The following is a 27,173-nucleotide window of genomic DNA, read 5'->3' as shown; positions in this document are numbered from 1 at the left end:
TTTAATCAACCGTAAGACATCCACAACAACTGTAAGCATGCCAGTTCTCTCAGAAACCCTTGGTTCTGTTAACCGTACATGTATGTGATCTTGTGATAAGCATTTAGCAGACGTCTAGACATTAAGTCAGAAGGGCTTTGGCTCTACCTTTCTATTAACTGGAGAAAGTTGAGTGATTATGCTTTAAGATGTTTGGCATTCCCATGACACCAGCACCTCCGGCATCCTCTTTTCCTATTCGCCTCTACAGCTGCAAACTGCCAGAACAACACACTCTTTTCTCAAGACGGATCTTGGATCTCTGCCTCGGGAACTCACAATCAAACAGCTTAACATGCAAAAGACATTTAAACAATGCATTAGATCACCAAACCCACACTCTTAAAAATAAAGGCTCCTAAAGCAGGTTTGCGCCGCAATTCAATTCAACTCACATTTTTTTGTATAGCACTTTTCACAATACACATCGTTTCAAAGCAGCTTTACAGAAAATGCATGAGTCCACATTACAATTTAGAGTGATGTGTTATCAGTGACTGTCTAAGTGTATTTTAGAAATGTACATATACAAAATCACAGTTAGCTAAAAATGTATTAATTTAGATGTAATAATTTAATGCAGATATAAGGAGCTCATTGAAGTAATGGATTCTTGTTTGTTAGAAAAAATGTAGCAATGCCATAGAAGAACCATTTTTGGTTTCCCAAAGATTCCAAAGAACATTTCAACCTTATAAAGAACCTTTTGTGGAATGTAAAGATTTTGTGGATGTTAAAAGCATATTAACATACACATGTAACTTTTCACCACTAGAGGTCACTTATTCAAAACGAAGGTGTAGCTTGATGATGCATTGATTTCGCAGAATCATGGGAGTTTTTGTCTTCGCCTCTACAGCCGGTGGAGAACACGATGGACTCGGGGCTGAAATCATATTCATGGATGACTGGTCATGTATTAAAGATTTATTAACGTTGCGAAAATCGTTGGAGAGGAACGAGGCCACTGGAGCGATTGCTAATGTGAGACGAGTGCGACACACAGTTGAGCTTTTATAGACGCTTCTGCTTCTTCCAGTCATACGTATGTGGGGTAACGCAACGCTGTTTTATCATATGAAGCCCTATTCAGACGGGACTAGTTTAACATGGAGAGGTGGGGTAAAGTAATAATTACCAGAGCTTCTCTGTGACTTTAGTCCCGTCCGAATGTGCATCTCAGTGATCATTACAGACAATGTCAGTGAAGATTACGGCGACTTTTACCTTCAGTAAAAAGGTCGTTAAAATGACCTCAGGTGATAACATCCCGTGCGAATAGACCAGCTGTAAATATGTACATAAATATTTCATAATTTCCTGTTTAAAAGTAGTTTCCCGCAGTTTTTCAAGTATGGAGACGCTTTAAGAAGCATCAGTTGTGTTCTAGACGCTGGGACGAGTCTGTGGCAAAACTCAAGTGTTTCACACACACCATTCAGATCAGAAAGATCAACAGCACTTGTTAGAGGCACAAAACATCTTTTAGCGTTAGTGCCTATTACACAATCCAATCTGAAGTTCATTAATACATCGTTCGATCGGACATAACTGTTTTATATATATGTGTTTGCGCACGTGATATCAGGAAGCAGCGTAATACACACATGACGACAGGAGAGACGCGATGCGCAAATCGAGTTACTCTCCTGCTATTTTTACTGAGATCTCTTATCCCGTGCGAATTGGCAATTAATATTACAGACGTCCTGTGGTAAAATTACATTACTCCATCTACCCTTGTAAAGTTAATCCCGTCCGAATAGGGATTTAGATGCATCTGAGTGGGTTGAAAGTTGTTATAATGGTGCGTTCACTCGGCGGTGACTATATTAGACACTTGTTACACACTACAGTGAGCTAGATCGATATTATAGGTACCCTCTAAAAAATGCAGGGCTGTTTTAACCCAAATTTGGGTCAAATATGGACGAACCAAACCATTGGGTTAAAAACTTTAACTTTGTCCATATTTGACCCAAATTTGGGTTGAGTGTATGGTAAAACATGGTACTCGCGGTAAATCAAGAAAACGAGATTCCAACAAACTGTGTTGAGCTGTATAACAATGATTAGTTTTCTGTTGATGTCGATTTCTGTCTAATAAAACATATTCAAGCGTCTTTGGTGTTTCCATGGTTTCTACTAAATATAACCGTAAATCGAGGGTAACGTGGGTATGATGTCATTGATATGTTAAACCACTTATTTCTCTGGATTTAAACATTCTTAGAAACATTTGGGATAATGTAAGTACACAAATCAACAAAATATATACAATTTTTCCAGTGGTTTTTGAATATTTTGATCCAAAAATCATACATATTGTGCCTTTAAAGGTTCTTCGTGGAACCATCAATGTCACTAAAGAAGATTGCGTGATTAAAAGTCTTCCTCTTTTTCTTTTCCTTCATTGACTGTTGTTAGATTGGTCTTAAAGCAGCCACACGCAGAAAAAAGCCAAATCCACATGACTTGTTGCAAAATTGGGTCAAAAGTCGGTAAAAGCAGGACTCTCTCCATAAGCATTGTTTGCATAGATCCACACACACACACACACACACACACACACACACAGACACGCACACACACACACACACACACACACACACACACACACACACACACACACACACACACGCACACAATGAAGTGTGTACACAGAGAGGCTATTGTAAAGCTGCATACCATTAAAGCAGGTCACGTTACAGTAAAGGACTGGCTGTCGGCATCATTAACTATAAGCTCATGATGTTTTAACCCCGTATGCATTCTTTCTCCTGTGGAATTCAAAAGGAGAAGTTTTAATGAATGTTTGCTTCAGTGATGAAGTCAATAACGTCCAACACCGCTGGTTCTCGTGCGTCTCGTACTCAAAGGGTCATTCAAGTTTAAAAGAGATTTGACTATCAGTGAATAATGATTGTTATTCTCACACAAAAATACTTGGATAATTCAGCGAACAAGTCATTTGGATGACTACATGTCCATCTATCACTTATCGCCGGTATATATTTTTGAGAAATGAGTGCTATATGTTCATAAGCATGAGAAAAACAATTGTACAAGTCAAATTGTACTTGTACAAGTCATTGCCGGGTTGATATTTCTGTAACAAAATGCATGAAGTTGGCTAAGACGTGCAGTGTAATATCAGACTCATGAATGATGAGACATTCATGGTCAAAGAGCAGAGAGCGAGAAGACACAAATAGTTGTGCCGTCCTTGGAAAACAAGGCAAAGCGTGAGAACAACATTAGCACGTAATATTTTACACTTAAACGGATAGTTGTTTCAAACCTGTATGAGTTTGTATGTATGTATCACAATGGTACTAAAATTAATCTGTGGTTAAGAACTATTTAATAGTAAATATGCTCAGTGCATGTGATTAGAAAACTGTGATTTGGCAAAGCTAAAGAGCACCTCTGACATGACAGATGTTTTAATCTCTTTACTTTGCCAAGAAAAGATGTAGAAACATGCACTTGTAACGTAGAAACAGGCATTTTCAAAGCTGCTTTAATACTATATACATTGTAAAAAAGAAAATAAAAAAAAGTCTACAAAAAATGCTGTTGTTTCAACAACTTGTTTGAGTCAAAAATGGACAAACCCATCATTGGGTGTAAAAATTTTAATTAAATATTTAAACCCAACTGTTGGGTTTATCTATATGTGACCCTGGACCACAAAACCGGTCACATGGGTCAATTTTCTTAAATTGAGATGTATACATCATATGAAAGCTGCATAAATAAGCTTTCCATTGATGTATTGTTTGCTAGGATAGGACAATATTTGGCAGAGATACAACTATTGAAAATCTGGAATCTGAGGGTGCAAAAAAATGGAAACATTGAGAAAATCTCCTTTAAAGTTTTTCATTTATGTTGGCGATTGTGCTGCATTCACTCACAAAAATAAATGTTTTATATATTTACGGTAGGAAATTTACAAAATATCTTCATGGAACATGATCTTTACTTAATATCCTCATGATTTTTGGCATAAAAGAAAAATCAATAATTTTGACCCGTACAATGTATTGTTGGCTATTGCCACAGATATACCCGTGCGACTCGAGACTGGTTTTGTGATCCAGGGTCACATATTATAAATGTGCATAAAAAATGTGGCATGGAAACCTGACTTGCTCAATTAAATAAACGTTAAATTACAGAGAAAAAGACAGCATCAACAGATCTATGAAAGAGCTCGGTACAGCAACAAAACTTAATCGTGTGTTTACTTCGAGGGACTTCACAGCAGCGCAAAGGAAACTGTAGTAAGCAGAGACACTAAACATCAAGGTAACTTGCATGATCATTTGTAACGGTTGACTATGAAAGAGAGGGAGGGTTTAGCGGGGCGAGTGACTCCGTGTCTGTGGGTCTCACGGGTCAGTCGCTCTGATATGCTCAGGGACAGTGAGATCTGAGGTCACACGCAAGGCCAGAGTTAAACTGCGGCCAGCAAGAGGCTCGGATGCGCTAAAAACAGCGACGTACTAAAGCAAATGTGGCCTTAACACCCACTCACTTTATTCTTGCTCTTTGCCACAGTTTAGAATAAAAGTGAAGTCATCAAACTCTTACAGAAATGTAAGTATGGAATCATGTGGTGATCAAAACATGCTTTTAAACGGCTGAAGGTGTTGCTTTTACTTTACTATCTTCTCCAACTCATGCATTAAAAAACATTGTTTATATTAGTGCTTCTATCTAACAAAAAAGTTTGTGTATGTATGTACGTACGTGTGTATGCATATACAGTATGTGTGTGTCTGTGTGTGTGTGTGTGTGTGTGTATAAAGAGTTCAGATGCAAAAGCCTCTAAGTGCCATCTGAAATTTTCTTCTAGAATGATCATTTTTATCAAGCTCGTATATTCAAGTGTTTCACTTAAATGACAATTAATAGGTCATTTTCATTGCCATTTAAGTGAAATTACTGAACTTAAATATACGAGCTTGATAAAAATGATCATTCTAGAAGAAAATTTCAGCTTTTGCATCTAAACTCTTCATATATATATATATATATATATATATATATATATATATTTATGTTAGATGCGATAATATTGAGGTATTTAAGCACAATCATGTATGCATTTTTTTATGACCGTGAAAAACAAATTCAGTCAAGTGTGTTTAGACTTTAGAGTGGTAGAATATTATCATGAGAGCATAGAAAATTTGTTTTTTTTTTGTTCTTTTTTTTGTTGCATCGGCTGTCATGGCAAGTTCGGAGGTAGAGCATATGCAGAAACGGGTACTAATTTAGACTTTCTGTTTCTGTTCTGTGTTTATTATATAAAATCTTAAGAATATTGACCCACCTATATGCACTGTACATTTATGCAGACTTGCATTTCATTCAAGGTCGCATCCTTTTATCAGTTCATGCACTCCCAGCAATCAAATCTACGACCTTGTTATTAATGTTACAGGCAGTTTTTCAAATGACAAAGAAAAAGTGAAAGTGTTACTATAACAGGCACAACAAATGCCACATGCACCACAGTATTCCAGCTAATGCACAAAGCCTTTTTATGTTGCAGTGATCATCTTTAAAGTGTGCAAACTGCTCAACTACACCACTGTACAACGAGGGTAACATAAAAATCTGAATATAAATATTCACTGTAATTTTCTATGCTGAAAGTATCATTTTCCTACCCAACCCAAAAATAAAGGAATAAAACACTTGCCAAAAAGAAATTGCAAGAATGCAGTTACTCTGTAAATGATGCACTGAATTTAACCAAAATAATTCCAGCTCACATGTCGTTTTTCACTATAATTACTCAGTAATAAGACATCCAACAGTAAAAGTCAAAAAGTGTCCATACTAAATGGTAACAGACTGATTGAACAAGCCAAAATGTAAGCATTAATCAGATAATATTGAAATTCTAGCTTTTGTTAATCTAGCAAGCGTGTGCAAGATATAGAGAAGGAAAATTATCATATATGTGCAGCACACATCAACTCCTTCAGTTCCCAGAATGCACCTCATGAAGTCGGTTGAGAACATGTTCACGGTGTGCCGAGCTGGAATTGGAAGTGTTTTCACTATAAATATTTGCAGTCCCCATCCTTCCACTTGTGTTGTTTTATAGTTTCGATATTATATATATATATATATATATGTGTGTGTGTGTGTGTGTGTGTGTGTGTGTGTGTGTGTGTGTGTGTGTGTGTGTGTGTGTATTTTTTTTTTGTCATTTTTTTAAAAGTCATCTAAAATAATAAACTAAGTGCGATGTAGTGTTGTCAAAAATATTGATTTTTCGATATCAATACTGAAATATCTGAAACGCTTCCAAAAGTCATTTTTCACAGAATACATGACACCAGCTGCACTTTCTCTCTCTCTCTCTCTCTCTCTCTCTCTCTCTCTCTCTCTCTCTCTCTGACAGCGAGTGGCACACAAACCCACCTCTCCTCACTCACTCGTTGCATTTGCTCTGGATGAATATTGTTGGTGTTATGGGCTTGAATTTCGGCAAGGGATTGCACGTATTGCGCATAATTTTACTTATTCCTGCAGATTTTGTGCTCGCACACGGAAAGTTTGCGCACATATAAAGCCTCCTCTCAGCACTAAATTGAGTCTTTTTCGCTGCTTATTGCGCATAAACATTCAAATGCACACAAAATAATTTCACAATGCTGAGTGGGTGAGTATTCAACACATGATTCGTTGAATTTAATCTATTTTTTATGGTAAGTGGTTGCACACAATTGATTTTAGCTACATTTAAACAAATGCATTAAGTTGAACTAAAATTGATTAAGTTCAACTTAATGCATTTGTTTAAATGTAGCTAAAATCAATTGTGTGCAACCACGTACGATAATTTTTTTATTTATTAAATTCAACAAATCATTTTTTTCACTGCAGTCAGTTCTGTTTTAAGTGAACGTAAAGAGTTGAGAAAGAAAATGCATGTATAATGGATCAATGCGTCAGGTTAATAAACCTGCTGCCAAATGATGAGATATTAATAAATATCTCTATATATATATGGCAGTTTTTCCCCATGGTATCAATGCCAAAATTGTGGCCAGTGAAAATGCCGAGTGCCTAGTAACTGGAAAACCTGGACATAATTAAGATTGAGCAGATGCATCTTCATCTTATATCAGCCATTGGCCACTCTGCATCATCCACTGAAAAAACACCAATACCAAATAATAAAACTCCCAACACTGAGCTGCATCAGTTCAGACAAAACCGGCTATTAGCAGATTGAACGGAGGACGCGTGAAGCCTTCAAAACCACGATGACATGGAGGAGCCGTGTTAGTAAAGCATCCTTGACACATACTTACTTTAGTCCTTCCATTAATAGTGTAGTTTCCCAGATTTCCATTGCAATTCCTGACCAGGTCATCCATGCAACTCATTAAGAAGCAGATCTTCTCGCATCCAGGCTCCTTCCCCTCGATCCAAGTGATTTTATCCCCCCTTATGTCCTTAGAAGAGTCACTTTTCTGACTCACCAGCTGTCCGTTAGTGAATTTACCAGCCTGATGGAGAGCTTTCACATCATCTAAAATGGACAATCCGATGTCTTCACCCAGAAAGTTGTCCACGACACAAATGCCATGTTTGTTCATACACGGGATTATGTACTCAGTGGCCAGTTTTAGTGTTTGGGGTTTGTGTTGTGTGTTGCTGCTGTCAGTTTCTGAGCTTTCACTTCTGGTGAACAGTGTTGGATCAGCTGGTTTCTCCTGCAGCTGTGGAGTTTGTGCCTCAATCTGGGTCTTTTCAGCCTCTCTGCAGGTGAGTTTATGTTTTTTCCAGTGCTGTTTCTGGTGTTCCTTGCTGCAGTAGAAGGAGATCCGGCACCGACCGCACTTTAAAAGGTTTTCCATCTTGCCACACAGCTCGCAATACTGTTTATCCCGGTCTGGATCCAAAACAGTAGGGCATCGCTCCATGTTCTCGTTTGCGCGCTGCTGGCCCTTTAAATCGTGTCCTTCCACACGCGTTCCTGCGGATAACTTTCACGTTGATCCACTCACAACGTGTCAGCCTCAACAAACGCAAACCAACAATCGTATCCGTTTCATCACACAACTATTTTCACCCTTTCTCCGTTAAATAAACGGATGGGTTTGGGATCGTGCCGCGCGCGCTCCATCCCGCAGGCGCGCTCCTCATGCGCGTGGTTGTATTGGTGTGCGTTCTGCTGCACGTCGCCAGTACAAACCAAACCTCTGACGTCAGGCAGGAGGGGCGTGGTCAAGGGTTCAGACCTGATAAATATGCCCCGCCTTGTTTCATTCACATTCACACACACTCTGAAAGCGGGATGAGTGGGAAATTGAATGACTGTGTTCGCTCAAGATCTGTCGCATTCAGAAGGATTTTAAAATGTTAATGTCTTTGTTAGTAGTATAGGTGGCCTAATTAGCAAGGCTTTGATTCTACTAAGACAAAGGCTTCAGGTTTTAGTTCAGGTCGACGGGGGTCCGCAAATGAACCGAATTCAGTTTTATCTCTGCCGTCAGTAAAATGAGATGCAAAAATGACAATTACTTTTATTGTTTTTGCATTTAAATAAACTGAATTAAACTCTGATCTGCTGAAATTACTTCATAAACATAATCTGAACTATATTTATATTATTATATTATTAAATTCTGTCATTTATTTCTCACCCTCATGTTGTTCCAAACATGTAAGACTTTCGTTCATCTTCGGAAGACAAATGAAGATATTTTTTATGTAATCTGAGAGCTTTCTGTCCCTCCATTGACAGCTACGCAACTACCACTTTGACGCTTCAAAAATGTAAAACAAATCCATATGAATTGAACGGTTTAGTCAAAATTTTCTCACGATACTCAATCACTTATGTGATGAACAGGCAACATTCATCAACTCACATCAGTTGTGGTAAACACAAGCATGGTCGATTGACGTGTGAGAACCAATGAGATTCATTCTCGTGTTGCGCATCACGTTTGAGCTTCTGCAAGAGCCAATGAGGTTCATTCTCGTGTGTCAAGCATGTTTGGTTGAGCTTCTGTTTATGTTCGCTGATCAATTTTTATATGTGAATAAAAGTCTTAATGAAATCTGTTCATCATATAAAGAGATCGAATCTCTTCAGAAGATTCGGACTGAACCGCTCAATTCATATGGATTAGGCCTAGTTTACGATCTCTTTATGAACTTTATGAAGCGTCAAAGTGGTAGTTGCGTAGCTGTCAATGGAGGAATAGAAAGCTCTCAGATTTCATCAAAAATACCTTTATTTGTGTTCTGAAGATGTCTTACTGGTTTGGAACTACATTAGGGGGAGTAGCCTAATTAGTGACAGAATTTTAATTTCTGGGTGAATTATCCATATAATCAGCAGTGGTAAGCCTATTTCATTCTAGATATTCTTACTAGTTAGTAAACAAGTTACTATAACACTCAAAAAAGCAGAGTTAATGAAAAACAAATTGCTTTTTTTGAGACAGCGGATTTATTTTCAATGCATTGTTTTGCAATGTCATTCATGTAAATTGGTTGGTGTATTAAGTGCATATTCTCAGTTCTAGGCAAAAAGAAATCGGTCTAAATCAGGGGGATTCAAACTGGGGTCCGGCCAAGTGCTGGCGGTCCGTGGAAAACTTTAGAGAAAAACAGATTTAAAAAAAAAAATCTAAAATGAAAAAAAATGAAATAAAAATAAATGAAAGTAGGCTAAATAGATAAAAACTTTGATTACAATATTAAATAATACATTAAATATTTAAACAAATAAATAATAGGCCTACATCTAACAACACAGCACTTTAGAAGAACAAATTTAACAAAATAGAAAATAAATAGCATATTTTACACATATTTATGATATTATAATATTTGAGGGTCCGTGGCATCTAACAGACTGAAAGCCTGTGATCTAAATGACCACGTCACATTTGTTCAAGTTGCTAAGCAAGCAAATATATGGGATTTCAATAAAATGCACATAAATGTGGTTTCATGATGTTTATTTTGTTGTCCACTGCCCCCTATAGGAGCTCGCTGGCACTCGTTCAGACAGTGAGGAGGCTCTGGGTGGCACGTACACAGTTGGCATCAATCCTCCAGGCTGAAGTTCAGGAGGAAGAACTGTAATCTGATATACTGTATATGTGCAATCAAAGGAGAGAACCCCCCCCCCCCCCCCCCCTCTCTCTCTCTCTCTCTCTCTCTCTCTCTCTCTCTCTCTCTCTCTCTCTCTCTCTCTCTCTCTCTCTCTCAATTTGTTTTATCCTGTGCCATGACCATGAGAGTAGTGATAGTAAAGGAAACATTATGTAAATATCATTGTATACTCACTTAAAAATGTTGGGTTAAAAATAACCCAACGAATAACCCAACTGTGGATTGGTATAGCACCTTCCCAACTGTGGGTTATTTTAACCCAATGCATTGGGTTAAACTCCAGTTGGGTTAAAATAACCCAACAGTTGAGTTAAATATTTATTTTTATTTATGACCTTATTTTAATAAATAAAATACACATTGTTTTCAAATACAGATTGTTTATTTGTATAAACAATACATATGTTTCAACAAATATATTTTTCAATTACAAATTATATATTGGGGAGTGGCATTTAATGTAAATTGTGTACATAAATTCAAAAGTGTACATACAACACACATAATAAATTCAAAACCTATGCAAGTATGTACAAACAGAACACATTCAAAACCTACACAAAAATGCACATAGCATACATACAATTGTACAGCATACAGCACACAAAAATTCAAAATGAACACTAAATTTAGAACTACACATTAATAACCTACATTTAATTCAATAACCTATACAAATATGGACAGAATACACAAATTAATAACAATAAATCCTAATCACCACTTTATTAAAAGGTCTTCACTGTACACTGAATGCATTGATGTGTTAGTGTAAACATACCTTGAGTAATACAACTACAAATACATATGTTGACTACTGGACCTAATGATGATGATGATCAAAGTTCTTAATGAGGCAGGAACTCCTCCAGATATATTGAAGTTTGCATGCTACAAAAACTCCCAAAATGGGTGCAGAGGTCTTGAAATAGTTTATGTCATAGATGTAAAACATTTTTGAAACACATCAAGTCATGTGGATCCGGGCTTGTCTCATTGTTTCTCACTTGTCTCCAACCTTAAAAGCATAAATAATGTTCAGTTGGGCATGCACTGTGACAACATCAACAGTGTTAAATTATGAAAAAGTTACATTAAAGCAGTGCTGTATTGAATTAAATTATGGTCACTCTAATTAGTCATTACACCTGCTGTTAAATGGTTAGTTCACCCAAAAATGTAAAGTCGGTCAATAATTACTCGCCCTCATGTCTTTCCAAACAAGACTTTTGTTCATCTTCAGAACACAAATAAAGATGTTTTTGATGAGTGAGAGATTTCTGTCCCTCCATTGACAGCTACACAACTATCACTTTTAATCCCCAGAAAGGTAGCAAACACATCATAAACATGTTACTCCAGTGGTTCAACCTCAATTTTATGAAGTGACATGAGTATATTCTATCCCTTAACCATAATTTATCACTTTATTTACAACATATTAAACTCAAACGCATGTTCACGAGAGCACCTCGACATTAACATGTTGTGTTAATGCGAGAGCAGACGACAAGAGCGTGAATGCAACAATTATGTATTTTTGCACAAAGCACTTGCGTTGGTTCATAAAATTGAGGTTAGACCACTGGAGTCACATGGATTACTTTAATGAAGTCTTTACTACCTTTCTGGGGCTTGAAATGAATATGGAACAATGTACAATTGTACCATTACAATACTTTTTTGTAAAAATCTACACCTTGTCATTCATTCATTCATTCATTCTTTTTTTTTCATTAGTTCGTTCGTTCGTTTGTTCATTCATTAATTCATTCATTCATTCATTCATTCATTCATTCATTCATTTGTTCATTCATTCATTTCCTTTCTGTTTTTTCATTTAATTTCTTTTCATTTAATTTCTTTTCATTTTTCATTTAATTTCTTTTCTTTTAATTCAATTTATTTTCATTTCATTTAGTTTACTTTCAAGTACTTTCATTTCTTTTATTGTCTTTTATAAGAAAAAAAATTACTTTGACATAAAAACAGTTATAAAAAAGATATGCTTTCTAAATTATTTAAACGAAATTTGAGCACCTAAATCATTTAAAGAAGATCAATTTTACTACTGGACTAAAAATAACCTCGAAAGTCAATGGACCAGGTTAAACTACATTACCCAGAATGGCTTGCGGTAACACGCAATCAACACGCGCAGGTCCCGTGTAAACAATGGAAGTCCGTGTGCGTGCCAGCGTTCAAATTAAGCCGAGTCGGACGTAAATCGCTGTTTTTATAACGAATGCACGGTTTGATTACACATTTATAAAATTAGTTGTTTCTAGGTTTAATATTTGTGGAAGTACGTAATCATACAGGCACACGTGTAAACCCACGATAAAGGCGTTCAGCTGGATTTACACGCACTAAAATCACAATCAGCTGCTAAAATAAAAGAGTTTACTGTACATAACTGAACAGTTCACGTGTCCAGTGAAAAACACTTCACTACAGAGATGAGTAAACGAGAAGGTAAAGCCTGACGACGTCTTTCAGTTTAAAAACATTTGATTTTCATGCAGAAATCCTCGTACTAAGAATCGTTTGCTTATAGATTGCCGTCACGGTGAGTTATGTTCTCATTTATGTAAATATATGCTTATAATGTTCCTCTTAGACGAGGGATGCGGCCGAAGACGAAGGACAGAAGTCGGACAGAAATCCGAGGACTGTATGAACCCAGATTCAGCTGTCATTGCTGCTTTCAAAGGTGAGTGTGTGTGCGGTGTGTGTTGACGACACCAGATTAATGAATCTGATTTATTTACTGGTTTCTCTGACAGTATTCCAGCAAGAACTGGACACCAAGCATGATAAATATGAGCGTTTGGTGAAAAGCAGTCGAGATATCACCATTGAGAGCAAACGGACCATATTCCTCCTGCACAGGGTGACCAGGTGAGATCCATTCAAGAGCTTGCTTATGTACATGACATATATTCTATATACATAATTATCATATATGTGACCCTGGACCACAAAACCTGTCATTTGGGTCAATTTTATTTTAAATGAGTTTTATACATAATCTGAAAGCTAAATAAATAAGCTTTCCTTTATGTATGTTTTGTTAGGATAGGACAATATTTGGACGAGATACAACTATCTGAAAATCTGGAATCTGAGGGTGCAAAAAAAAAAAATCGAAACATTGAGAAAATCTCCTTCAAAGTTGTGCATTTATGTTGGCGATTGTGCTGCATTCACTCACAAAAATAAATGTTTTATATATTTATGGTAGGAAATTTACAAAATATCTTCATGGAACATGATCTTTACTTAATATCCTAATGATTTTTGGCATAAAAGAAAAATCGATAATTTTGACCCATACAATGTATTGTTGGCTATTGCCACAAATATACCCGTGCGACTCGAGACTGGTGACGTGATCCAGAGTCACATATATATTTGAGAAAATAGTCAAATAAAGTGAATAGGTAGCGAAATACTTTACACTTAGTAGGGATAGATAGACAGAAGGATAGATGGATGGACGGATAGATAGAATTGTTTTTGTTTTAATAAATTGTTTGACTTAGAATCTGATAATTGATAAAAAGGAAAATAAGCCAAAGGAAAACCTTCATCATAGTACAAAGTAACTTTAGATTTTGAATGTCATTATACTGTGAGTTTTTCACGGATGAGAGCATCTGCGAAGTGCCTTAACTGTAAATAAGCATGAGTGTGTGTTTGGTTGTCAGTGTTCCAGATGTGGAGGAGATCCTGAACGAGGCAGATGTGAAACTGGACAGCGTGAGGCAGAAGATCGGACAGATCGCAGAAGAACTGAGAGGAGAAGATTTACACCAGTTCCACCGAGCAATTACACCAGGTACTGTCAGTGGACAGCCGAACGTTTATCTCAGTTTCAGTTTTAATTAATTTCCATTTAGATTTAGTGCTTCAACTTCAACTTTTTTCAGTTTATTGCCAAGGCAACATTTCAAATTTTTTGTTTAACCCCTTAACTATTCCCCCATGAAAATCACTATCCAAACTTAAATGGTTGTAATTCAAGAATGCTTTGAAATATAGACATATGGTTGGTCTTGTTTAAAAGAAGACATTTGCCAGATTATTGTAGAAGTGAAATAAATTATGAAAGTGAAATTCCTGTAATTTATAAAAAAAAAAAAAAAATGAAAACTAGAGATTGTAAGCTTTCAAATGATATATAGTTTGTCAATATTACTTTAGGTTTTTACTAAGATATTAGTGTTCTAAATATATTGACACTTAAGGGGTTAAAGTTTTTTTTTAAACTAATATTTATATTTTATTTTATTTCAGCTTTATTTCAGTTAACAGAAGTGTTCTTAATAGTTTTAGTTAATGATAATAACCGTGATTGTACGTTTTTGAACACCTAATATATATTATATTATATATTATATAGTGCTGTCAAATCGATTAGTCGTATCTAACATAAACGTTTTTATAAGTGTTTATATAATATGTGTGTGCGCACATATGTATGCATACATATATTATATAAACGTTACACAAACTTTTATGTTAGATGCGATTAATTGATTTGACAGCACTATTATTATATAATTTAGATTTAAGTAATTCTGTGCTAGTCTAATAAGAACTGATGTGGATCATAAAATGACAACATTTAGTCTGATATCTGGTTCTTATGATACTTTCATGTGTTACGGCTGTTCAGTTTAATATGCGTTTTTATATGTGAATCTTGCCATCATCATCATCATCATCACAGTGCTGAAGACGTTTGGGTCTCTGTGCTCAAACCTGTGTTGTTGTTCTGCACTTTACGCCACTACGCATTACATAACATCTCATCTTGCTTAATCTTTCCAAAAAAGGTCACCATGCTTTTCCAGCCATTATTATTTTTGTCTTTCATAAGAGGAGCAAGGGCAGACACAATGTCTGCAAACTTCTGAGGAAAGTGTGGATAAGGGAGGGAGGGGACCTACCAAATTCTGTGGTTATCTAACGGTGAGGGGAAGTCATTTTTAGATTATGGTCGCAGAGAAATCATCGGGGTCTTTCTAGCGACGTGACCGAGGTCAGATCCTGTCAATTAGGTTTCTATTTTTCTTTTTGTTTGAAGAGTTTATTAGTGTGGTGAGGGGCAAGCAGACGTCGCTCGCCCTCGGGTCCAAGCGTTGAGAGAGTCTGTGGTCGTGTTTAACACAAAACCCATTAAATCTACTTGCCGATAAATGTGACACTAATTGCATCCAGTAAGTTCATGCTGCAGAACACTATTAGTGCATGAACAGGTAATATGATAATAACATGACCTTCTGTAATCAACTGAACACTCACTTAATTGTTACACAAGCTGCTTCAAAGTCATGTCACAATCATCAGATTTATGCACTCAAATGACACTAGAAATACTGTAATCAGCATTAACGTTAAGCACAGATTTCATGTGTTGATTTAAGAATAATAGTGGAAATAAACTGGTATTGCCCATAGTTCAATTTTAATTTTGAATGCTGGTTAGTTTGTTTGCATTCTGGGAACTATAATGAATCATTTCCCATAGATAAAGCACAAGTAATACACATTTTCTCTTTCTTTTTGTTGTAGTAGCATTAGGATTAGGAACAATGATTTAGATATGAAAATGAAATAGAAAATACTGTTTCAGGCTTTCAACTTCATTTCAGTGTGTTACTTGCCCTTTCTTTGTAATTATTAGTGAAATGTACTAGCAATTTGAAAAGTGAAAATTGTTTCAATGTAAATCCTACTCCAATTTTTTATTTATTTTTTTGTGAAAATTGAAAGAAATATTACATTAAAGTTAGTTTTATTAAGTCATCTGTTTTATTACAGCCAAAAAATACACTTTTAAGACTTGCACATGCATTAAAAGGCAAAGATTTTTTGCATGTTCTGCAAGATCCCTCTTCTATTAAACACATTTTTTTGGACTGTCCTAATTTTTAATGCAAGTAACACAGCGTTTTATTTAGTAAGATCACTTAAGGACTTGTTTAGGAAGATTTGACCAGAAAAAAGCTTTAGAATTTTTATGCACATGTAAAACATCTGTGTAATTTTATAACTTAATTTTTTTCATTTTTTTGTCTGGTTGATGCAACTCTTGTATAACTTGTAACTCAGCTCTTGCCATGAAAAAAAAAATAGACTCAGTTGCTACTACTATACCAAAATACCTGTGCTTAAAATGTGCTAAAATAAATGTCCTCAATATAATCATAATGCATAATTAGGACTTATAAGTTGGACCAAATCATCAGCATCATAGAGAGGCACCATTAAATCATTCGCTTATTTTATTCCTCCACTAGTCATATACATTTTTATACTTTTTTTTTTGATGACGGCATGTTTGCATGAAGAATTTCCTGGCTTTTTTTCTCTTCGACAAATGCACATTTTATTTAGCATGTGAACCGTGCCTTTTCTGCTCGATTAAGAGTGTTTCTACACACTGTACCTGATAGAAATGAAGATAACCCTGTGCCCGTATTAGAAACGGCGCTTTTCTTTCATGCCTGGCATCAGACTCCTGCATAGCACAGCGTTTAGACTGTCATCTCCATTCACTGACACACACAAACACACTCTATGTCTCCAGTGTTTGGCTCACTGAAAGCCCAATTATCTGTTTCCTTTTGGCTCAGAAAGCTTGGTGAAGGGTACACCAGACACACTGGCACAATTCATCAGCGTCTGATCTGGGTTCAGAGATGGACCATATATAATGCAGCTCTGTTATTGTGGCAAAAGGCCTTGAGCGTTTAATTCTTGAGCATCAGAGATGAAGAGGTCAGTGGTGTTAAACCTGGACAGAGATGGTTTTTGGTTGGGTTATTCTCTTAAGGTCTTGTTTGATGGTGTAGTAGTTTTGTCAGTGTCCGTCTGATTTAGAATTTTTAAGATCTTATAAAGCTATTCACTTTTTTTTTTCTGTTGCCAGTGTATGTTGTTTTTTTCTTCTTCCAATTTTTGCCTTTTATTAATTATTTAATTATTTACACTTATACACTTAATATACACTCACCTAAAGGATTATTAGGATCACCATACTAATACTGTGTTTGACCCCCTTTCGCCTTCAGAACTGCCTTAATTCTACGTGGCATTGATTCAACAAGGTGCTGAAAGCATTCTTTAGAAATGTTGGCCCATATTGATAGGATAGCATCTTGCAGTTGATGGAGATTTGTGGGATGCACATCCAGGGCACGAAGCTCCCGTTCCACCACATCCCAAAGATGCTCTATTGGGTTGAGATGTGGTGACTGTGGGGGCCATTTTAGTACAGTGAACTCATTGTCATGTTCAAGAAACCAATTTGAAATGATTCGAGCTTTGTGACATGGTGCATTATCCTGCTGGAAGTAGCCATCAGAGGATGGGTACATGGTAGTGGTGCAACGGATCATCATTGATCCGTGATCCGTTCGGATCAATATCTTCGGTTCGGCACACACGTGATCCGCGGATTGATTTATGAAAAAAAAGTTGTGCGCATGTTCAGTCCACACAAAGCGTGGTCATGGCGAGCGTTATGAACCGCAGAGAGCGTGACGCCTCATTCGCGCCGCAAAACCTCCAGACGTGCGTAAACGCGTCTTTACATTGACTTCACATTGAAATCACTCGCGCCAGACACTCTATTCGCGTTTGGTGTGAACGCAGCATGAGGATGAGGGCGAGAGAGAGAGAGAAAGAGTGCCTGCGAGTGCGAGCTAGCGAGAGTGAGGTCTGCGGTCTTGGCCATTAGTTGATTTACTTGTTTTTGTGTAGGTAATACGTTGTCAAATATGTTTAAACTTAAATAAACTACCCATACAAGTAGTTATGTCTCTTTGTATTAATTTGTCCTGTTATTGACGTAATGCGCGTCATTTACAAAATGCGCAACCAGATGTTCGAATAATTCGAATAGGCTATGTGTTTTTTAGAGGGAATATTCAAACGTCATTTTTGAGCAATTTTGACAGCCCTATATGACAGTGGAAACACATCAAGCATTGGTCCATGTTTAAAGGAAGGAGATGCCTTTTTATGTTGCACTTTAAGTTGTTTTTCATTAATTATGTTAAAAAGAAGATATTATGCCTTGTGCATTTTAAGTTGTTTTGATATATTTTAATTTAATAATTTAAAAGTGTTAATAAATAAAAAAAAAATAATTATTTGCTGATCCGAAAAATGATCCGATCCATGACTCTGATCCGAGAAACTATCCGAACCGTGAGTTTTTTGATCCGTTGCACCCCTAGTACATGGTGGTCATAAAGGGATGGACATGGTCAGAAACAATGCTCAGGTAGGCCGTGGCATTTAAACGATGCCCAATTGGCACTAAGGGGCCTAAAGTGTGCCAAGAAAACATCCCCCACACCATTACACCACCACCACCAGCCTGCACAGTGGTAACAAGGCATGATGGATCCATGTTCTCATTCTGTTTACGCCAAATTCTGACTCTACCATCTGAATGTCTCAGCAGAAATCGAGACTCATCAGACCAGGCAACATTTTTCCAGTCTTCAACTGTCCAATTTTGGTGAGCTTGTGCAAATTGTAGCCCCTTTTTCCTATTTGTAGTGGAGATGAGTGGTACCCGGTGGGGTCTTCTGCTGTTGTAGCCCATCCGCCTCAAGGTTGTGCGTGTTGTGGCTTCACAGATGCTTTGCTGCATACCTCAGTTGTAACGAGTGGTTATTTCAGTCAAAGTTGCTCTTCTATCAGCTTGAATCAGTCGGCCCATTCTCCTCTGACCTCTAGCATCAACAAGGCATTTTCGCCCACAGGACTGCCGCATACTGGATGTTTTTCCCTTTTCACACCATTCTTTGTAAACCCTAGAAATGGTTGTGTGTGAAAATCCCAGTAACTGAGCAGATTGTGAAATACTCAGACCGGCCCGTCTGGCACCAACAACCATGCCACGCTCAAAATTGCTTAAATCACCTTTCTTTCCCATTCTGACATTCAGTTTGGAGTTCAGGAGATTGTCTTGACCAGGACCACACCCCTAAATGCATTGAAGCAACTGCCATGTGATTGGTTGATTAGATAATTGCATTAATGAGAAATTGAACAGGTGTTCAATCCTTGAGGTGAGTGTACATACAGTATATAAGCTTTTCCTATAAATCTATTTTTTAACAGTAGTGTATGTGAATTGCTTTGTGCTTTCCCTTGATCCAAAATCATTAATTCAAAACAAAACATAAGTATGATAGCTAAAAATCAAAGGATGAAACTGAGATAAGTCGGATGCTATTGATTAACTGATCACTTAGTCCAACATTTTGAGATTGTCCTCATCTTCTTGGATGATTAACAGATTACTCCCAAAAAATACACTTCTACTACTGTTTGTACAGCTTTCTAAAATAAGATGTCATAATGTAATACAATACACAAAACTTTTGAACAGAAGTGTATACAAGCACTGTTATTTATAACCGTGTTATTTTTTAGTATCATTCAGATACTATTATAGTTTTTATTAATATTTGTTTATATTTCGTGTTTTTAACTTTTATTAGTTTTTTTTAAGTCATGTAGTTTTTATTCGTTTTTAAAAACTAAAACTTATTAATTTCAAGTTTGTTATTTTACTAAATCTGAAAATAAAAATGAGTTTTAGTTAACTATAATAACCCTGATTTGTAATATATTTATATATATATATATATATATATATATATATATATATATATATATATATATATATATATATATATATATATATATATATATATATATATATATATATATATACATATATATATATATATATACATACATATACATATGTGTATATGTATGTACAGTATGTGTGTGTGTGTGTGTGTGTATAATATTAATTATAATAATTCCCAGGAGTCAGAAAACCCCTACGTTTGAGATTCTAACAGATGAACAAGTGTTGCAACTTTAAGTCTTGCTCTAGTTAGTGATTTTGACTTTTAGCCTCAGTGTGTTTACATCCAGTAAGGTGACAGTTCTGTCAAATTAACCTCCAAAGACATGTCTTGCAGAGGGAGTCTCCAATCTCATGCTTGATAACGTTATCTCACTTCCTTCTGAGCCTGAGAGAAGACAACAAAACCTTCAGGATTTCAGCTTTTCTGGGAACCGCGAGCACTGCTCTCGCTCACGCTCACTGCATCATAAAGAACTGCGTTTTCAGCCGAGACTCAAATTAGGTTTTTGTTTTCATTTTTATGTTGAACAGTGTCACACTGCATGCAAATCGGTGCCCGGGGAGCGACAGATAAGAACGTCTTTGATGTTAATTGCCACTCCGAAAGTAAAGCTTAATCACAAAGTCTTCCGTCCTGTCATTATTGTCCTGGTGTTTACACAAGATCTGGACACAAATACAGCGGTCAGTCGCTCAGCCCAGTTAAACATCATCTACTGACTGAGGCTGTTTAATGCCTGAAAATAACTTCACATTACAACATCTTAGGGTCATTCACACTGAACACGTTTTGCTGTTAAAAACACGAGACTCGGGTCAGTGGAACGAAGTAAATGCACAAGGTCTAGAGACCCGTTGAGTGTGGAACGCCAAACGGGTCATACGGTCAAACAAGTTTACATTGAAAAACAATGGAAAAGTAGCGCAGTGTGAACAGCCCATAGTTTGAAAAGCAATACACAGTAACAGTGTCTTAAAGGGATAGCATAGCTGCCAACTTTTGAGTTTAGCTTGGAGTGAGATTTATGGAAGCGGGGGGATTTCAATTAAATTAAATTCTTGTGATTTGATTTAATATTGACTCATTTGGATAAATACTAGGTACAAAAGATAGGCTTTAATTTTTCTCAAGAAAAAAAAAAACTCACCTAATGCTGTAAACATACATAGAGCCCTATCAGCTGGCAGTATTACCGTATTTAAGGTTAAAAATAACTCAAATGAAATATAATGCGTTTTTTTATTATTATAATAAAACTTTAGTAAAAGTAAAATAAAATATGTCAAATATAAATATAATAAATATGTAATATAGTACACCTATTTAGCAAAATACTCTCTATAGCTCTTTTTTCTTGCCAACATGCTATTGGCCATATTATGGTCATTAAATGGCTTTCCTGAGGTAAATGTTATGTGACATAATTGTTCTCCAGCTGTTTTATTGACCCCTTTCCGCGGATGAAAAACGCTGATTGATCGATATCATGTATGAGGAATATACATTTCGGTAAGTTGTACTGTATCTTTCAACAGTGTTCGTGTTTATTTACTATTAGCTAGTAGAGATGATCGGTTCACGTGCCGCTAGGGATCTGTCACGTCACATTTACAAGCGCCAAAACGGTATTTATTGTTTGAATTTCGTAATAAAATTGACAGAATCTGAAAGCTGAGATTTGTTTTATATCATAAGTAACCTGCTCTGTCTAGTCTGTCGGTCTCCGTGTCCTCTTTGCTTCGCGATTTTTCTGTGCGTGAGAAAATGGATGAAAAGTTTCAATCGCGTGAGAGTTGGCAGCTCTGGGATAGTTCACCCAAAAATTTAAATTCTATCATTAATTACTCCAAAACCTTAAATAATCCAAACCTGTAAGACTTTTGTTTGTCTTTGGAACACAAATGAAGATCTTTATGATGAAATCTGAGAGCTTTCTGTCCCTCTATTGACAGCTACGCAACTGACACTCCAAAAAGTTCATAAAGAGATCGTAAAACTAATCCATATGAATCTGAAGAGACTCAATCGCTTTATATGACGAACAGGTTTAATTTAGGCTTTTATTCACATACAAACTTTCATCAACTCACACATCAGTTCAAGCATGTTCGCTTGACGTGTTCATTCTCATTTTCACAGCAAAAACCAAATAAACTAATACTTTTATTCAGCAAGGATACATTAAAATGAACAATTAAGACATTTAAAATGTTACAACGATTTTGCTGTTCTTCTGAACTCTATTCATCAAAGAATCCTTAAAAAAATTATCACCATTTCTACAAAAATATTACATTGATAATAATCATAAATGTTTCTTGAGCATCAAATCAGCATATTAGAATGATTTCTGAAGGATCATGTGACACTGAAGACTGGAGTAATGATGCTGAAAATTCAGCTTTAATCACAGGAATAAAATTACACTTTACAATAAATTCAGCTGTTTAAAATTATTATAATATTTCACAGGTTTTACTGTATTTTGGATAAAATAAATGCAGCCTTGGTGAGTGTAAGAGACTTCTTTCAAAAACAAAACAAAAAAACCCTTACTGACGCGAAATTTTTTTAACTGCAGTGTAAATCTCTGTCCTTATTTAAGATTATAAGACAAAATGTAGAAGATACACAGAGATTTACTAGACTGTTGTGAGGTACAAGATCAGGGCTTGGGCTTTATGAAGCGTAATGAAATGAAATAATGTGTTGTGAAATGATCAAATGAAAGCTTTGAGTTGAAGGAGCGCAGTAATGGAGATAGCGTCTTTGTTTTCTGTATTTTCAGGGATTCAGGAGTATGTGGAGGCCGTGTCCTTTCATCACTTCATCCGACATCGCACACTGATCAGCCTGGAGGAGATCAACGCTCGGCTGGTCTTCATGAGGGAAAACAAGGTATGATATCGCATCCTAAAGTCAACCTGAAACACTTTTACGCATCTCTCCTTATATAAACATGACCTCCTTAATGTTGTCTTGCTCAAATAGACGGGCTACGTTCTCAAAAGCACATTCAGCAGGTTTATCAGATCGGCGACAATCACTCCATCTTTTGCTGTTATTTTTAGAAAGTCATGAGGGCTGACTGCTTTGCACGTCTCTCTGTAAATAATTCTCTGAGGTATTTTTAGATGCATTGGTTTAGTTTGAGGGAAAATGTGTAGCCTTTGCATTTATAGTTTTTAGCAATTTTGTTTGTGAATAAACTCTTTTATATAATGGTGTTTGCTACGGCAAGCATCGCTACGCTCAAAACATATTTAGGCCTAAATTTAAAATGTATTTGATGTATTTGCATATAAAATTTCGATCCTTTTGGATTACACAGTTTTAACATAATCTAATGCACAAAATGTTATGCATATTTGTCAGTCATGCCTAAATAAAACAGGTCAGATTTCTGCACTAAAAAATCATGGCATAGTTTATTATTAATAAATAATCATATTTTCAAAACACGTACTCAAATTGCTTCGAATCAGCATAAATCTATTCATTGTGAAAACAACTACATTTATTCAGTTAAAAAAAGTATTAATATATCACTAGCTGTGGATCAAGCAATATTCAGTTAGTTAAAATGAATGGGATTTAAAATAAATGGATTTATTGATTATACAAAACCTGGTTATTGTGTATTTAAAACACATTCAGTTTATAAGCACAACTTCAGAAATCTTATCTGTTTAATTTATGTATGATTGACAAATATGCGTCACATTAAACGTATTAGTTTAATTTGTTATGGATTATGTAATCCAAATGGATGGAAATATTGTATATGTAATTCAATACATAAATCTTTTTGACCTGGTTTCACAGACAGGGTTTAGATTAAGCCAGGATTAGGCCTTAGTTCAATTAGGGCATTTAAGTGGCTTTTATAAACGTGCCTTAGGAAAAAAAACAAGTAATAAAAACTCAGTGAGTGTTTTAGCGCAATTTTCTGACGTCATGGGATCACAACACTAAGAGATAGTAAATCTTTGTATGTTTTTTTTTTTTGTTTTTTTGCGTTCCCGAGATTAGACCTTCCTTAACATAATGCCGAAAACCCGAAGTCTCTAGGTGGTCTGGTTGAGGAGGAGATAGAAGTGCAAGATTGGTGCGCACAGACAGAACAGAAATCATGAGTTAACAATCGCAATTTTGTCCGTTGGAAAATTGCGCTAAAAACCCACATGACTGGTGACATCTGGAGACAAACAATGGCACTGATATATTTTAAGATATGTTGCTTTCAGTTAAAACCGCTCAAACATGGATTTAATCTGAGACTAGACTTAAAGAGTTAGTTCAGCCAAAAATTAAAGTTCGGTCAGTAATCACTCTCCCTCATGTTGTTCCAACCCCATAAGACTTTCGTTCATCTTCAGAACACAAATTAAGATATTTTTGATTAAATCTGAGAGCTGTCTCACTCCTCCATAGGCTTCTCTGTTATTGAAACTTGCCGGTCCAGAAAGTTAGTAAAGACAATGTTTAAAATAGTCCAAGTGACTACAGTGGCTCAAGCGACGAGAATAATTTTTGTGCGCAAAAACAAACAAAAATAACGACTTTATTCAACTCTGAGTGAGTTCACGTAGTGTAACAGCACAGCGCTTCTGGGTTGTACGTCAGAACGTAGGCTCACTATTGGCCGACGCTGGTCATGTGTGTGATGCGTGTGATGCTGGCCAATAGTGAGCCTCCGTTCTGACGTGCAACCCAGAAGCGCTTAGCCTGGTAATACCAAACTCTGCTACTTCGCTTTGCTTAATAGACAGAGTCTGGAATGGCATAATAGAGAAGTGTTTTCTCTCTCGCGGGGGGTCGCTTGTCTGAAGTTTAAAATCATTGGTTACCCGTAAGCCAATCACATGACGTTTGGTTATGGCGTGTGTTATGCGCATGCTCAGCCGCATCTAACTTCCACTGTAAACACATGTATGATGCGAAAACAAAACCATCGAGCGAAATACCGGAGTAAACATGGCTGTGAACGACTTTTGCAGATTATGTGAAGTAAATCTACGCATCCACGGTACAATCAGCATCTACGTCACGGCTCTCAGCCCGCCCTCTGTTCGTTGATTGGCCCGGCCGTCCGAAAGCCGGTGGCAAACTGAAAGATAAGCTGCTGTCTCAGACTGACTACAGAAGCGAAATGAAATTGAGCGGAAGTAGGAAGTCTGACGTAGTCAGGCTAAGAAGCGCTGCGGAGGAGTGAGACAGCTCTCAGATTTAATCAAAAATATCTTAATTTGTGTTCTGAAGATGAACAAAAGTCTTACTGGGTTGAACAACATAGGGGGAAAGTGATTACTGACAGAATTTTAATTTTTGGGTGAACTAACCCTTTAAGCCTCGTCTATGGTTTGAGTGTACTGTTGTTTCTTTACTAGATTGATCAGTCTCCTATGGCATATTTGACAGTAGATATTCACTGTTTCCTCGTCTCTTTGCTGAAGGCTGTAGATGAGGTCACGTGTCCCGGTCCGTGCGTTCTGACCTTCCAGATAACGCCGACCGATTACCTGCTGGGCGTCGCGGACCTGACGGGCGAGCTGATGCGCATGTGCATTAGCAGTGTGGGCAACGGAGACATGGACACGCCGTTCCTCCTCAGCGGATTCCTGAGGGAAATCCACGACGGCTTCTCCTTCATCGGGAACACGGGGCCCTACGAGGTGTCCAAGAAACTGCACACGCTTCGGCAGAGCCTGGGAAAGGTGGAGGACGCGTGCTACACCCTGCGCGTGCGCGGATCGGAGATTCCCAAACATATGCTAGCCGACGTCTTCTCCAGCAGGGCGGCGCACTTGGACCCGGATGATGCGATGCCGTGAGATATGGAGAGGAATGTGCATGTTGCACTATAGACTGGGCATATTGTGAGAGTATTTTTAGTTTAAGGTCATATCTCTCTCTGTCAATCTGTATTTGTTTCAATGGTTGCATGTTGTTATCATGCCTTGTTCCTCAATTTTGAGCTGTCATCTTTCATATTAATTGCAAGATGACTGTTCAGTTGTTCTTTCATTTCAACCTGAAAGCTATAAACATGTTTATCACGGTTGTCAATAAAACTTGTTTTTGGTACAAATCAGCCCTTATGTTTAACTACATCTCAACTGATCACATCAGGGTGACCACTTTATATAAGGGGTTAGTTATTTATTTCTCAAATACAATCTGAACTTAGGTTTTTTGTATTCATTGATTTTTACTAGAGCTGTCAAGTCGATCAAATCGAGTTTGTTTATATAATGTCTGTGTGTATATGTGTATATATATATATATATATATATATATATATATATATATATAATATGTGTATATATGAAGACTTCAGACATCTGAGATTTTCTTCTAGAATGATCATTTTTATCAAGCTTGTATATTTAGGTTTAGTAATTTCACTTTAATGACAATTAATAGGTAATTTTCATTGCCATTAAAGTGAAATAACTGAACATAAACATACAAGCTTGATAAAAATTATCATTCTAGAAGAAAATTTCAGATGACACTTAGAGGCTTTTGCATTTGAAGTACACACACACACACACACACACACACACACACACACACACACATACACACTCAGAAAGCAACATAGTTTTGGCCCAGATCCGGCCCACATCTTCCACACACATGTGGAATACACATATAAATCAATCCACAATATATATTTATATGCATACACACATATAATATATAAACACAAACTTTTTATGTTAGGTGTGATTAATCGCAATTAATCGATTTGACAGCATTCAAGAAACAAACTTTGTTTTCCTACTTATGATCAATTTAGGTTGATTGGGGCAATTTTTTCCAGTCATCTCAATGGCAAAATGTGTCCCAATCAACCTGAATTCACCCTAAATGTTAGTTTGATATTGAGGACACAAATTGATTTCCAAATTGAGCCCCTGAAATGAATGGACATTAATGAATAAAAAACAAACAAACAAAAAAAAAAACATTCAGTTGTTAACATCGTTGATCATAATAATATTTTCTTAGGCTTTAGTGTTTTCTCTCTAACATTTCGACTCCCACATGAGAGCTGGAGATTTATGAAGTTGTACAGCACTGACACGCAGTGGCTACATCAAGCGATTACAGGGACGACTACAGTTCAGAAGAGATGCAGGGATGCAAATATCAAAGTATGACGGGTAAATATAAAAAAATACATGTTCAGGTCTCAAGCCAAGATGATTTTTTTTTTAAATAAGCAGTCCTGGAGCTGGAATACAGACATATATAATATAAAAAATA

General features: G+C 36.5%; 2 protein-coding genes across 4 annotated transcripts in view; one reads left to right on the top strand and one right to left on the bottom strand.

Annotated features, from left to right (window-relative positions):
- egln1a (egl-9 family hypoxia-inducible factor 1a) overlaps positions 1-8,240 on the bottom strand; it is a 30,604-nt gene extending 22,364 nt beyond the window's left edge. The window contains exon 1 of one of the 3 annotated variants that reach the window (XM_081351895.1): positions 7,383-8,240. In XM_081351895.1, coding sequence (XP_081208021.1) covers positions 7,383-7,997 — 615 coding nt within the window. In that variant the 5' untranslated portion in view covers positions 7,998-8,240. The remainder of the gene's footprint in view (positions 1-7,382) is intronic. The other 2 variants (XM_081351894.1, XM_081351896.1) reach the window with 2 other exon arrangements.
- Positions 8,241-12,311: 4,071 nt separating this feature from the next.
- Positions 12,312-25,993, top strand: tsnax (translin-associated factor X). The gene is made up of 6 exons (XM_081351893.1): positions 12,312-12,681; positions 12,827-12,919; positions 12,993-13,107; positions 13,917-14,047; positions 22,687-22,796; positions 25,355-25,993. The coding sequence occupies exons 1-6, from the start codon at positions 12,666-12,668 to the stop codon at positions 25,730-25,732; spliced, it is 843 nt and encodes a 280-aa protein (XP_081208019.1). The 5' UTR covers positions 12,312-12,665; the 3' UTR covers positions 25,733-25,993.
- Positions 25,994-27,173: the final 1,180 nt, after the last annotated feature.

Source organism: Scardinius erythrophthalmus (genome assembly GCF_964197995.2).
Source record: "Scardinius erythrophthalmus genome assembly, chromosome: 21".
In the NCBI taxonomy this organism is placed as follows: domain Eukaryota; kingdom Metazoa; phylum Chordata; class Actinopteri; order Cypriniformes; family Leuciscidae; genus Scardinius; species Scardinius erythrophthalmus.
The sequence above is the reverse complement of the archived record's forward strand: the minus strand, read 5'-3'. Positions and strand labels throughout refer to the sequence as shown.

Coding starts and splice junctions, on each gene's coding strand:
- tsnax (XM_081351893.1), top strand. Junction 13,108..13,916: donor CTCCTGCACAGGGTGACCAG/GTGAGATCCATT, acceptor TTTGGTTGTCAG/TGTTCCAGATGTGGAGGAGA. Junction 14,048..22,686: donor CCACCGAGCAATTACACCAG/GTACTGTCAGTG, acceptor CTGTATTTTCAG/GGATTCAGGAGTATGTGGAG.